General features: G+C 38.0%; 1 protein-coding gene across 2 annotated transcripts in view; it reads left to right on the top strand.

Moving 5' to 3' along the window:
- Wnt10 (Wnt oncogene analog 10) overlaps positions 1-14,031 on the top strand; it is a 396,687-nt gene extending 382,656 nt beyond the window's left edge. For both annotated transcript variants that reach the window (XM_069841939.1, XM_069841937.1), the window contains exon 4: positions 13,109-14,031. In XM_069841939.1, coding sequence (XP_069698040.1) covers positions 13,109-13,648 — 540 coding nt within the window. In that variant the 3' untranslated portion in view covers positions 13,649-14,031. The remainder of the gene's footprint in view (positions 1-13,108) is intronic.
- The last annotated feature ends 1,865 nt before the right edge of the window (positions 14,032-15,896 follow it).

Here is a 15,896-nt window from a genome sequence, read left to right as displayed (position 1 = left end):
AGCAAACCTTTTATATATAAGCTTTCAAAATCAGGCCTATAAACAGATTTATTCGAGTCCTTTGACTCAGTATCGAGGGGATTTGCCCTCCTCCCCCTGTTACCATTATATTATTACAGCAGAGCCGCCCCAACCAGGGTGGACGAATGGAGAATCAATGGCAGAGCATTACAGGATTAAGAGCGGCAACATGGCCTGTGATCTGTTAGATGTTGCCAAGGCAACTATAGATTACATCTGTAATCTGCCGGCATCCATTCACCGAGATGAAGAACTGCACCGGAATAAAAGAGTAAATCCCTATGAATGCCCACGTATGTGCAACTGGATGAAAAGAGTAGCGTCTGAGGACTCCGAGTGAATGGCCGGTGGTTAATTTCTGTTTTCCTTCAGAGCAGTTCTAATTACTGGGCGTCGTTTGATGTTTTGATGTGGAGCATGCACAAGGGGCTGCGACTGTCTCACTGAATGGAGCCGCGCAGTTTTGTTATTGTGTTCCCCTACGCGACCCCGACAGTTGTTGAAAACAATGTTAACGCTCCACAGAAGGAAATTCTAACAGATACAGACATGAACATCTTTTAGTGGTCCCACTGTACGTAGTCTAGTCATATATTTCAAGCAGTGATTACGTTCGAAGGACATTCATGTGAACCCTGAAAGGAAACATAAAAGTCAAGGACTTTAACGGCAAGGGAAATAAACATACTCAACATTACAGATTTAGATACAAAGTAGAGTGCATGCGTAAAATTTAAGCTCCACGGAACTAAAGATTTTTTTTTTTCAAAGAACCATTTCTTATAAAGAGATAAGAGACATTATTTAAGAGAGGGGTAGGAAGTTAATTATTTCTATCAGCTGAGGGCTTTTCACACTCAATAGAGAAGTTTATCATACGGCCATACCTTTTACCTCTTTCCACGAACACACGATAGAATTTCTGTGGCATGCGCTTAACCTACTGTAATAAGAAAACTTTCCACCATATTAGGTCGAAATCCTCTTTGAAAATTTCTAGGCGGAAATATATTACAAATGAAAGTGGCTTGCAAAATTGTGACTGTGAATGCAATCTGTAATTAAGGCAGAAAAATAAATTTAAAATGTAGTGAAAAAGCTTACATTATGCTAACACGTGAGTAATCTTAATATTTTTTTAAATTATTTTTTTAGGAGTTTCCACAATGCTGACGTCTTCCTCTGGCGAAAATCATAAATACAAAATGTATTTATGAATACAAAATCTTAAAAACATAATTAAAAAACATAACATGAGATTTGAGGAGATAGGTATACAGTACAGTACGCAGGTACCTTGACAATGCTCTTTATCGTAGATGGATTGGGCGTAGTAGTCCAGTATCCTGGCCTGCTAGGTCGCCTGACCTATGCCCGTTAGACTTTTTTGAGTGAGGTTACGTGAAGACCGAAGTTTATCGTACTCCAGTTGCTTCAGCTGAAGATACTGTGGCACGAATTCTTGCTGAAGCCCATGAGTTAAAAGAAATTCCTATGTACAAAGTTACAGTGCCCACAATAGGAAGCAGGTGGTGATCAGGCGGTCAATAATTGAGGTTCAGAGATTGTATCGAATCAGAGGATGACACTTTTTTACACTCGTGTGTCAGTTTTTTGCTTTTTGTATGTATAATTCTACAGTATTCATTATTTTTTCTTAACTAATTATGGTTTGTTAAAACAATCATGAGTGTGTTACAAATAAAGTTAAAACTAAGGTGACAAAGCATAAATTAGCTTTCAAATGAAAATAATTAACACTCTGTATCTTGTGAACAACTGGTTTCTGATCATTGGTTTCCTATCTTAGTTGCTTGGTAGGATATTCTATACAACTTCTGGAAGTTTGTTGTTGAATTTAGATTTACCCTGTGTAAATAGCTATTAATATTTTCAAAATATTATTTGACTGTTACTTCAACAATCAAATTTATTAGAGAATGACTGTATATTAATAACAGTATTTTCCCGGTTTGCACTCGGACATGGGTTCGATTCCCGCTTGGGCTGATTACGTGGTTGGTTTTTTCTCAAGGCTTTCTCGAACTGTAAGGCAAATATCAGGTAATTCATGGTGAATTCTCGGCCTCACCACGCCAAATACCGTACCATCTCGTTATCACCAATTCCATCGACGTTAAGTAACCTAGTATTTGATACAACGTCGTTAAATAACACACTAAGAATAACAACAGGATTCTTTGTTATTCTAATTTTGCTGCATTTTCTAAGCACAAAAAATATTTCCACATCTCTCGAATTGGCGCAAAACTAAGACGCTGAAAAGAAACTAACAAAAATATTGACAAATCTGTATAATTTCATCTGAAAACCTTTCATTGCTTTTTAACATTAAACATTCGTATAATTAAATTCTTTTCACACATCTGGCAACAAATCAAGATGCCCGTGTTAGTAATAGTAGTAGGCTTATTAGTAGTTGGGAAAGGAAACAGAGGGCGGACATCGGAAAGTTTTCTTTTCTCAATCGTACTATCAGGGATTAGGATACTCTACCTGCAGACTTACTAATGGCTTTACCAATAACCACAAATGTTTTTAAAAATAGGCTTGTAACTTCACTAATATACGGTGGTATAATATGCTCGTTATTTTTTGGATTTACAGTTATAGTAATTGCGCAGAGCGTAATACACATAGTGCAGTCAGTTATAGTGTGAGTGCAGTGTGTTGTAGTGGAAGTGAAGTGAACTACAAAACCAATTCAATGAGTTATAGTATTATAGTATGAGTAGTACAGTGAGTGAGCTATAATGAATAAGCCGTAAGTAACTGTGTAAGTACAGTGAGTTATAGTGTGTGTGTGTGCAGTGTTTTTGTAGTGAATATGAAGTGAGCCAGTTCAGTAAGTTTTATTAACCGAGTAGTGAGTGCAGTTAATGCGCAGTGATTAGAGAATGTAGAGAGGATATTGAAAATGTTAGTAGTGAAGAGTGTATATAGTAGTATAACATATCTTTTTATAGACATTTGATTGTGTATTTTCTTGTTCTTTCTCTTATTTGCTGTCCTTGATTTGTTTTGTTTATATTCCTATTCTATATTTCTTTAGTATTTATGTAAATATGTCTTATCTTTATGTATAGTTATTTTTCCTCTAACTATCACCGGGTGAAAACATATTTGTAGTTAATAAATAGGCCTATACATTCATTTATTTTATTTGTCTAACGCCGACAAATTTTGCCTGGGCCCTCTTTCAAGAACAGAATGCCTCAAGTGTCGTAAATCTAAGATCTGAGTATCTTTCCTCCTGAACGAAGCCTAGCTAAGGGCTTTATCTCCCTTTAAAATCCAGAGCCCTCTGCCAGGTTTGAATCTGCGAACTTTGGATCCAACTGCTAACACGGTGACCGCTTGACCACCGAAGACGACTGCTCTTCCATAATGTAACGTAGATAATAACGAATTTCATTGAAGTTTATGCAGTTCTGATGTGATTAGAATGTAATTTTCCAAGACTCCAGCTTGGTTATGAACGTCATGCACTAGTGTGAAAACTGAAACAGTGACAAAAGACGTGTGAACCGCGCAGGCGCAGTGACGACGGTCTCGCCTGACTAATCAATTTATTCCAAACTTTTAATTTTTTCCTGGTTTTATGGATTCTTTTTGTAAAGAACCTGCCATATTTCGTGTACATGAGTGAGGCATTCTTTTTCGAGAGTGAGTGTGTAAGAGACGTGAAACTAACCGCCCACGTGGTGAGGTTAGGCTAGGTTACGCCTCTGCCCGGGTATGCGGTCTCAACCAATCCCGAACGAGATCTGACCACAATGAACTGGTGTTCGATTGGATACGGGTGTCGGAGGAAACTACACGACGGATATAATATACTGCAGATAATGCGAACAGAAAGAAAGAAAAGTATGAGCCCCCCCTCTCTCTCTCTCTCGGAGAGTGCCTTCTACCTTCTTCTCACAGGTTAATTATCTCCTGGAAGAAACATGAAGGGGCTTCTTTTTTTTCTCTCCCTCGTAGAGTGGTCTGCGGTCACGTCATAATGCAGCTATAAGCAACGCTATAGAAATTGTTAGTTTTAGACGAGAAGGAGTTTGGGTGAGTCTCCCCGCCTATTCTCGCCACCCTGGTGGCCCACAAACACGACGGACTGCCATAGACAAAGGGAAATAAACAAGGTTCTTACCGATGTTATATTATGATGAGGCCCCTCCGGGGCACGCGGAACCAACTTCGTGTATGTGTGTGTGAGGACCACCCGCGAGAATTCTTATTACTCCGGGTTTGGTTAGTGATGTACAGCCGAGGTAACGCCGTGCGACTGGGCTTGTCAAAGAACAAAACCATCACCCCACCTCTTTCATGCTTTCAGAAGCAACACCTCCACGCCCCCAAGACGCACCCCGACGCCAAAATCGAGCATCTATCACCTCGGGCAGCGCTCTCGTCGTCGTTGTCAGGCGCTGGTGGTGTTGTAATTACTTGATGAATACACTCACGCACTCAAAGATGCTTCGAGCTGCCTCTGGTCATCATCCGAATTTAAAGAAATAATAACACACGCGTAAACGCCTGGAGAAGGAACCCATTTAGCCAACATTCGGACTATAAAATAACATTAGACTACGTACGTAAGACAACTGACGCAGCCCTCAGGTTACACGAGGATAGTCCTGGCAATTAACTCGCAGCAACAGTTGTCACTCGTTAAATAGCTCGGCATATGTTCACATCAGAATTAGACCTTTGGCCCATTCGGTCCTCATATGCAAGATGATTAAGAACCAGCTCTACGCGTACGCGTTCACAAATAGCTATATTATATCACATTTATCAGTTCTTTATATTTGAGTTACAGTAATTAAATATGACTTTATCACTTGTGGATATGTAATATCCTCATTAAAAACCAGACGTACTACATATAATGTTAACTTCAATGCCGTATGATCTTTTATCTACGTAATGGGATGTCGCATACGCATCACCTGAGAATAATATTATAAGCTTTCAAAGAATTTCATAAATCAAATTTACATTTTGTTTTTTGTTAGCCTACATCTTTAAACATTTCTTATTTCTCGTCTTATTAGGGAAAAATAAACACTCAACATGAACTGATTTTAAATAAAAACGTTACAAGGTTCTATAAAGTTTTAATTATTTGTCTGCTGTATCCATTTCAGACATATTTTCCAAGAACGGATCTGTTGAATCCGTTTCCAAGTGCTGTTCATTACTGAGTCTGTTCAATCCTATTACTAAAATCTGTTCTTTATTACTGGGCCTGTTGGATTCGTTAGCAAGTATTGTTCTGAACTACTGAATCCGTCAGATTTGTTACCAAGAGCTGTTCTTCATTATTGGACTTTTGAATTCGTTATCAAGCGTTATTCTTTATTAGTAAATCTGTTGAATCCGTTATTGAATATATTGGATCCGTTATTGGGACATATTTTTCAGGACTGGATTTGTTGGATCCGTTACCAAGAGTTACTGTTCAGAACTGGATCTGTTGAATGCGTTACCAAGTGCTATTCTTCATTAATATATCTATTGAATGCATTACGAAGTGCTGTTCTTCATTACTGAATCTGTTGGATCCGATATCAAGTGTTGCTCTTCATTACTAAATCTGTTGGCTCCGTTATAAGTGCTGTTCTTCATTACTAACTCTGTTGGATTCGTTATCAAGTGCTCTTTTTCATTACTGAATCTGTTGGATCCCTTATCAAGCACTCTTCTTCATTGCTGAATCTGTTAGATCCGTTACCAAGTGATATTCTTCATTAATGTATCTGTTGAATCTGTTGGATCCGTTTCCAAGTGCTATTCTTCATTACTGAATTTGTTGGATCCGTTATCAAGCGCTGTCATTTATTACTGAATTAGTTTGATCTGTTACCAAGAACTGTTGTTCAGAACTGGATCTGTACGATCCTTTACCACAAGATGTTGTCCTGAACTGAATGTTGGATCAGTTACCAAGAACTGCTGTTCAGAAATATATCTGTTGAATTCGTCACCAAGTTCTATTCTTCATTAATGTGTCTAATGAATGCGTTACCAAGTGCTGTTCTTCAATACTGAATCCGTTGGATACGTTATCAAGTATTGTTCTTTATTACTTCATCAGTTGGATTTGTTGCCAAGAGCTGTTGTTCAGAAATGGATCTGTTGGATCAGTTACCAAGATATTTTGTCCAGAACTCGATCTGTTCGATCCGTTGCCAAGAGCTGTTATTCAGAACTGGGTCTGTTGGATCCGTTACTAAGAGCTGTTGTTCAGAACTGGGTCTGTTGGATCCGTTATCAAGAGCTGTTGTTCAGAACTGAATCTGTTGGGTTCGTTACAAACTTTTCTCCACGACTGGATCTTTTGGATACTTTACAAATAATTTATTCTCTAATCTTGAAGAATAGCTTATGATCCAACTGATCGTAAGGTCTAGATCTGTTAGATCCGCTACAATTTTTTCTTCTGAACCAGGGAATAGCTCTTTTCAATGGATCCAACACACAGGACCCAATTTCCTTGCTTCTTAGGTGAAAGAACAGGTATGTAGCTTCGAATCATTGGATGTTTCTACATATAATATGACATAGCACAAGAAAAATTCGAACAACTAAACCACTGATGCAATAGAATCATTATTATTTTACATCGTGTGACAAAGAAGTCAGTTGACAAATGGGAAACATTACTCTAATTGAAAATACAATAATTGTTTGCAGTATGTTCACTACCGCAAATGTTCAAAATGTGCTCCATTTACTTGAAGACAGTGCCTCACTCGATCCTGACATTCTTCTGTCACGCTTAAAAGTGTTGCGGGTTGGATCTGCTGAATAACATGGGTGAGCCTTCGTTTCAAGTCATCTATAGATGTAGGCTCTGTCTTAAAAACGTGCTGTTTCACAAATCACCATAGAAAGAAATCAAGGGGTGTGAGGTCTGGTGACCATGGAGGCCATGACTGAGATTCACCTCGTCCAACTGCGTGCACACCGAACATCTCATTTAGTTTCTGACGAACTGTTAGACCATAATGTGCCGTGGTCCCATCTTATTGAAACCATATTCTTATCCGTTTGTTCAGTGGCAAATCAAACAGGAACTCCATTACAGTGCTATCCAGTAATTCCCCATATGTGTGTTGGTTTACATTTCCATCAAAGAAATATGGTCCCACAACCATGCCAGCGGCAAATCATACAGGAACTCCATTACAGTGTTGTCCAGCAATTCCCCATACGTGTGTTGGTTTACATTTCCATCAAAGAAATATGGTCCCACAATCATATCTTGTCACTGACATTCTAAATAGCCTATGTAGTTGAAAAGGGACGATTTATAAAGAACTGAAATCACCATCCATGGTCTCATTGTTTCTAAATAGTCTCTGTATTTTAAAGGGGACATTGTATAAAGAACTGATATCATTGATCATCTCATCGTCTCTTAATATACAGCTCGACGAAGTTAAGTCTGCGATCCGAGAGGGGAAGTTGGAGGCAGTTCTTTAGTGAAAGGAGGCGGTAACGAGAGGAGACCAGTACAGTCCCATATGACAGCAAAGTTTTCCTACTGCGCTTCAGTTCATAGAGCGGTAACAATTTAGGACGCTTTGAAATAGACTGTGCTTCTACTTCTGCTTGACAGTGAGGTTTGGCGTTCTGATTGGTAAGCGTAGAGAAAGTTGCATGAGGAGGGAGGCTGGGAGACAGCGTAACTGTTGCCTTTATCTGAAGACAAGGACAAAAAATGCGTGCGCTCCGTAGTGTATTTTAAACGATGTGCACACGTTGAAATCTGAGCGTCAAGTGACCTATGTGGCAACTGTGTTTTGCCTCTACATTCCTCTACATTCCATCCCGATATCCCCACTCGCAGACTTGACTTGGGCAAGCTGTATTCTGTAGTTTAAGATGGCGTTTCATATAGAATTTTATATTGGCATTATTGCAATTTTTTATAAAAAAGAATGTCCCTCTTATAATACAGAGATTATTTACATAAGATGAGATAAAGGATGGTAATTTAAATTTTCTATGAAACCATCTTAAACTCCAGAGATTATTTAGAGACGATGAGATGATTGGTAATATCAATTCTTTATAAAATGCCCTCTTTAAAATACAGATTACTAATTAGAAACGATGAGACGATGAATGGTAATTTCAACTCTTCACGAAACGTTCCTCCTAAACTATACATGCTATTTAGAGACGATGAGTTGATGGAGAGTAATTGCAACTCTTTATAAAATATCCCTTATTCGAAGATGATATGATTAATGACAATTATAATTCTTTATTTAACGTTTCTTTCAAACAATATATTTTCAAAGACCGATGAAGGAATAAGCATAACTTAGTTCTTAATTCCTTCTATAACATATTCTTAAAAATAATAATTATAGTCTATTTAAAGAGGAGTAATGATAAATTATAATTTCAATTCCGTATTTAAGTCGCCTTGAAACTACATATGCTATCCAAAGACGATGAAATGTTGAACTGTATTTGTAATTCTTTTTCTCATCGTTTCATTTGGGGCAATTGTAATAAATTGTTCATACCAAAATTTGAAGTTCTTTAGGAATTATGCCTAACATACAGCCTAAGCTTACTTCCCGCCTTTGTGTATAATGAATGTTGTTTTCGCATTCACTGTTGACATGACAACACTTAAGTTTCATAAGTTACAGACAACACCAGACTTAGGAGCAGCCTTAACGCCACAGTTTACCGTGAAACTTGTTCTGTCATTTTAAAGAAATGTCTACATGTAGCTTACACAAAGAGCGCCCCATGCTCTGCAAGATTTATCCGCCGCTTTGAAATAATGTGATTATAATACAAGATGGCTGTCGCGTGGAGCTCACATGACGATGGTCGTGCGCGCGTCGCCATGATTTATGTGTAATCGGACAGTAACTCAAACTTGTGTATGACATGACAATTGACGTCACAATCAAACTGTGAATATTGCGTCATCAAGACTAATAATCCCACGTAAAACGAATATTAACTATATCCTTTCCCATATCTCACACGGATATGTAACCCAATATTCAAATACAGTACAATATTTATTATAAGGTATACATAACTTATTAACTTATCCCCTCGTTCTTCATATTTTGAATATTTTAAAGTAATTTATGCTTTACATTCACAGACACCAATATATGAATTAAGAAATTATTTTAAATTGGAAAGAAAAATAATAATAAATGTTATGTAATTTACTGAATTATGTAGTATTCAACGATAGGATAATGTAAGTTTAGTTTTTGAGATCAGTTTTGAATCAGCTCTAGATGATCGTAATATTTGAATATCACTGACGCGCCCAATATCATCCTTGAAACTGATTCGAAAATGTCAACTGAGGGATAATTCTTCCTCCGTAACAAATTACCTCTCCATTTCTTCTTGCAAGACTTTGCATTATGTAGGACCAATTCACTGTCAGCTTAAAACCTTTTCTCGAATTATAATTATTTTTTACTGTCAAATCAAATGAGGTTCAGCAAAGTTTTTAAACTCTCATCTGCTTTACTTAAAATATTTTGAATATTCTTGCTCTTTAATACTCGAACTACACTACCATGAGGAAAGAGCTACTTTATAATAGCATTGTGCGGAAGTAGTCTTGATTAAATTGACAAGTTTCTAAAACAATAATAGACGCTAATTATTAACTTTCGTTTGATCTATAAGTTAATATAAATATATTTCCTATCACATAAGATTTAAGTTTTCGAAGTATAAAAGTTAGACACTTTCTATTATTATAATATCTATTGCAATATTGACTCATTGTGTAATTCTGCTGCACATATAATTGCTTTTGTTCTCTAAATTAAATTGAGTACAGTAGTGCAAAAAAAAAAAAAACCGGACCGACCCTTGTAGCTGATTTCAGAGTCACAGATTCAAATTTTACTAGTCACAAAACGCATACATCTTGTATAATTAATTGTAACATTGAAATTTATTGCATTTGTTCGATTCTTACCGTGTTTTGTTTCCTTCAGTGCCTCATAGTTACAGACGAAAAAAACTTTGAGAGTTTAATTTTCATCTGCCATCAATTTTACATTTCTACCTTTATTCGGCAAAGATAATTGCGTATTTTTACATTAAATAGCAGTACATACCTCTGGCTTCACTATCCATATTGAAATTACCACAGTTTGACACAATACACAACACAGGATTCTTTTGTATCAGCTACAAGAGTCGGTCCGGTTTTTTGCCACTACTGTACATTAAATTGCTTGGCAATATTGCTTAAATCGTTGAATTTTATTTGTACTTCTTATCTGGTTCTATTTTCTTAGTAGATTTTGTTCTTGTTGGGATTTTTCCTTTCAAAATTATTTACATTTCTCTTGAGGGAAGGAAAATCGCAGATTGAGATAAATAGCCAACTAGCTTCGAGACCACATAGCTTTTCACATCAGTCCTCAGGCCACTGTAAGGACGCAGATTTGAACGATTGCCATTTTGATTATCCCTCCGCTTTTCCTCTTTTGTAATTGTGTCTGTTTCGATCCCCTTATAATATTCTTGATTGTTAATTTTGTGATGTGTCAATTCTCTACATTCAAGGTTCACATTCTCACATGACATTGTCATTATTCTTGTATAGAACATTTATTTATATTTCTTATCGAATTAACGTTCCGTGCAATTTCAGAAGCACTTATTCCTTCTTTTCTGGATTTACCAATTTTATACTGCTTATTTCTTAAGAAATTTAATAACGTACATACGTACATACATACATACGTACATACAATATACATACATACATACATACATACATGCATACATGCATACATACATACATACATACATACATACATACATACATGCATACATACATACATACATACATACATACATACATACATACATACATACATACATACATACATACATACATACATACAAACATACATACACAGGGTGTCTCATCTAACACTGCGACCTTAAATATTTTAGAATTGAAACAAGATGTGAAAAATCTACTTGCGCAGTCATGTACCCATGTCAGGAGATCACACAAAGAGAGGGTATGCACAACCCAAAAACTTACAGATACATTAGACCTGTACAGGCTACTACTGCCAACCACAATAAAAATTATTATATGTTTATAACGATCACTATATTGTATAAAATGGTTATACGCCAGCTGGATACTCCTTTTAAGTGAAGCTGATTGTTAGTTCTGCATACTTATAGCGTTCTTTTAGTTTGCGGGACCTGTGCTCAAAATTGTAGCTACCTTGGGCAATGAAAATTTGGTCGTTAGTATAGTTCAGTGAGTACAAATATGTATCCAATGTCAGGTAGTTTATATTTTCATTATCATTATTAAGTCAAAGAGCCCTCGTCTAAAACTACATGTCAAAATTAGGCTACGGGTAATTGCTTCAGCCCGAAAAAATGATGATGATGACGACGACGACTAAGATTATTACTAAGGAAAGAATGAAATGATAGCAACAAAAATGTTCATATTCCATGGAAACACGTTTCAAAACTTTTTTCGTTGACCACAAATTCCATTCGAGTTCCTAAAGCTAAATTCCCAAATAAATTTTCCTAGTATCGTTTTCTTTTTACACCTCTTATAATGATAAGGTAAAGAGGACTTTTAATGAACAATAAATGTGGCCCAGGAGAATGGCAGAGGTTTAAAAATCTAAATTACAATCGCTGTGTCAGCCAAATTTCACAGAATTGGCCGCAAAGGAAGCTCAGTGCTTTTGGTGGAAAGCTGTCATCTGACTGAATTTTATTGTGAACTAGGTCTCATAAATGAGACATGCAACATACTCAAGAAGATATCCACTTTTTCTGATCACTCACACTAACTCGAAATAAAGTGTTACCTTCTCGGAAAAAGTTCGTTGATAACCACAAAATAGGGGAATGGATGGTACGGGAATTGTTCAAGTATGATGTAAATGACGAGGTTCATCTATACATGCTAATTCCCAGGAAGCAGACATACCTGCCATCTATCGGCAAAGTAGCGTATCAATAGAGACTCGTCTTGCCGAGCTCGGTGACATAGAAATCGGAGTAAATACGAAAGCACTGCACACTAAGTGACAAATGACTTAACTTATTGTTTTCGTGTACGTTTTACGTATTTTGCAATAAGCAGTTCGACTATCATGTTGTGAATATTATATTGCTGTTTACAGTTAATTTTCTTGAACTTTCATTATCTGGAATGCCACAAAACACATTCTTTATAATCCAAAAAATAAAACATTTCATTCCATTTATGCATAACAACACATGTCCACTGACGATCAAAGATATCTTATCTACGATTTTATGATCGTGTAAGCGAACTTTCTAATAACGGAATGAGTCTGAAAGAAAGATAAATTGACTATCTTTGAAATAGTTCCGCTAGTTCTCAATAGGTAACACCATTATTGCGGTGATAAAAAAAAGTGTCGGGGAAAATGATGATGTAAATAAAACAAAAATTATTATCATAATTGATAATATTAACGGTTTGCAGTAATCCCAGTGTTGTTTTACAATGAGCAGAAGGGAATGAAATACTGAATTCTATAAAGAGAATATATTATGTACGATTGGCAACACTGACTATTATCTTCGCCGTCTATCCACAGAAGCCCAGATCACATATATCTGTGTTTGTCTCTCTGTTCATATTTTTGTCTCTGTTACTTCCTCTGTCCGCCCATCCACCAAATCATCCATCCACGGGTTCGAATCCCGGTCGGGGAAAGTTACCTGGTTGAGGTTTTTTCTGGGGTTTTCCCTCAACCAAATACGAGCAAATGCTGCGTAACTTTCGGTGCTGGACCCAGGACTCATTTCACCGGCATTATCACCATTTCATTCTGACGCTAAATAACCTAGATGTTGATACAGCGTCGTAAAATAACCCAACAAATAAAAATAAATCCATTTACGGACATTTCTTCATCAGATTATTACCTTTCAATTTCACGATCATCTCTGACATGTCTTCCAACTATCCACTGAAAACATTTTCATTGTGAGTTTCACGTACCTCTCTCTGCATTTTCTGCAGGCAGTGGCGACCAACATGCAGGTGCGCTGCAAGTGCCACGGCATGTCGGGTAGCTGCGAGCTGAAGACGTGCTGGAAGGCGGCACCGGACTTCCGGGTGGTAGGCCAGGCACTCAAGGAGCGGTTCTGGTCCGCGGTGCTGGTGGACCAGTCGAACCTGGGCAACGGGTCGCCGCTTCTGCTGGACGCGCCCCGCCGCCGCCGCCCCCGCCTGCGCCCGCGCCCCCGGCCTCGACCTCGGCCCCGACGCCGCACGCGTCCGCGTCCCCGCCACCGCGACCTCGCGCTCGACCTGCTCTACTACCAGCGGTCGCCCAACTTCTGCGAGCGAGACGCCAGCGTCGACTTCCCGGGGACGGCGGGCCGCCAGTGCAACCGCACCAGCAGCGGCGTGGACGGCTGTGCGTCGCTGTGCTGCGGCCGCGGCTACAACGTCATCAGGCAGAGGAGGACGGACCGCTGCCACTGCCGCTTCCACTGGTGCTGCTACGTGGTGTGCCAGAACTGCACCGTCGAGGAGTGGATCACTGTGTGCAAGTAACATGTGGAGATCACATATTGGACAAGCGGGGATCTAGATACTGTGACGTTCTGGCTAAGAAAGGGATTCCCATAATGTGTACAAGTTATATGTGACGCTCTGGTTCAAGTTGTGGCTCAACTCAATGTGTACTGGTAACATAGTCATGCTTGAATAACCTAGTGTAAAATAAGTATGTGACAAGCGGAGACCCCCATATTGTTTAAAAGTAACAAATGATAGCGAAAATCCCCATATGACATGCACGTAACGTGTAGCGTTCTGGTTCAAGATACAATATGTTCAAGTGGAGCTTTGTTTAAAGTAGGGAATCTACAGAATGTGTAATAGTAAAACGTGACAATATGGCTCAAGTAGAGGATCCACAGAATGTGTGAAAATAACACGTGATAATTTGGTTCACGTAGAGGATCAATATAATGTGTACAAAAAATAATACTTGACACTCTAGTTCAAAAAGAAAATCCACGGAATGTGTCCAGGTAACACGTGACATTGTGGTTCAGGTAGAAGATGTACACAATGTATACAAGTAACGCGTGATGCTTTGGTTCAAGTAGGAAACCCACAGATTGTTTATAAATAACACTTTTTATACTGTGGTTAAGCAGTAAATTCTATTATTGTTTTTAAGTATCACAAGGTATTGTGATTTTAGAAGAAATTTTCAAGTTTGCAGGTAATATTTAACAAGTGATCCCCACATAGTGTATTGTGCAAAACACGTGACACTGATATTCAGGTGGAGAGTTCCCAAAACGCTTGGATGCGTTACGTGAGACTTTTAACACGTTTCACACTGTGGTTCAAGCGGAAAATCGCTTCACTGTTTTCAAGTACCACATGACACTGTGATTATAATCGAGGTTCCCTGAATGTTTGCAAGTAAATCTTGACAAGTGGGAGACCACAAAAAGCACGCAAATGACATGTGACAATGTGTGGGAAATAGAAAACTGTTTGCAAGGATCACCTGAAATCGTGGTTCACGATCCCAACATCTCAGGTTCAAGCAAGAAATATTATCACCGGTGTACAAGAAAAATGTGATACACTGCTTCAAGTGAGGCATTCCAGTGTGGTTTGTAATTACTGCATCACATTCTGGTCCAAGACGAGTGTGCACGCAGTGCTTGCAAGTAACACTTCACAATCTCGTCTGAGAGAGAGATTCCCATGTCATTGTGCAAGTAAAAAAGAGACCTTTGGGTTTGGTTCAAACGGAAGATTTCCACATCCATTACAAGTGTTGTGTGACACTGCAGTGCAAACAGCAGGTTTCTACATTGGTTTTATCACATGACACACTACTTCAAGCGGTATATGCACTGATTTTTGTGCACTTAATGCATGCCATTTCAATTGGAAATCTCCTCGCTGTCATGCAAATAACACATGACATCCTAAAAAGTGTCTATACGACTGACGGTTCAAAGAGAGTGTCTATACAACGTGTACAAGTAACACGTGACGCTACAATTCAAAGGGAATATCTACACTAAGTGCAAAATTAATACGTGACGCTACAATTCAAAGGGAATGCCTACACAATGTGTACAAGTAATGCAAATAACACAGGACACCCTAAAAAGTATCTATGCAACTGACGGTTCAAAGAGAGTGTCTAGGCCCTATACAACGTGTACAAGTAACACGTGACGCTACAGTTCAAAGGAAATGTCTACACAATGTGTACAAGTAATATGTGACATGAAGGATGACCCGTCAAATAGGAAAAAAATTAAGATCCTTCGATGTCTATGTACAACAGTTTTACTTGAGACAATAGGAATATACTACTGATTGTCAGTGACTGATTTTGCAGATCACTTCTTCCAATGATGAATGTGGTATGATTCCTCATAAACTCTTGAGATCCTTTCTCTCATCGCTGAATATCTTCTATGATGCACAGAAAGGTGCAAGTTGAGTGTCTATAAAAATCAATCGAGTGCAAGTAAAATAATGAGGAGTATTTGACTACTAGAAATCTTATTGAAACTGAATTACTTTCCTATAGAAACATGGATTTCTCCTATTCAAATATTTAATCTTCAATAAACTTTTTAAAAAGACAGCAACGATTAAAAATGAGTTCATAATGAGCAGTTACATTACGTTCCCAAATAATGTGAACGTCAACCTTTTACAGAGCAAGGAGAGCGAAGTCTACCAAAAACCGTAAAAATACAACTTACAGGGTTTCTGCATCTTGCTTCGTACAACAAAGTAACACAGGCCAGTAGAT

This window comes from Periplaneta americana, chromosome 12, assembly GCF_040183065.1.
Source record: "Periplaneta americana isolate PAMFEO1 chromosome 12, P.americana_PAMFEO1_priV1, whole genome shotgun sequence".
Taxonomy (NCBI): domain Eukaryota; kingdom Metazoa; phylum Arthropoda; class Insecta; order Blattodea; family Blattidae; genus Periplaneta; species Periplaneta americana.
This window is presented reverse-complemented; position numbering and strand designations above follow the sequence as displayed.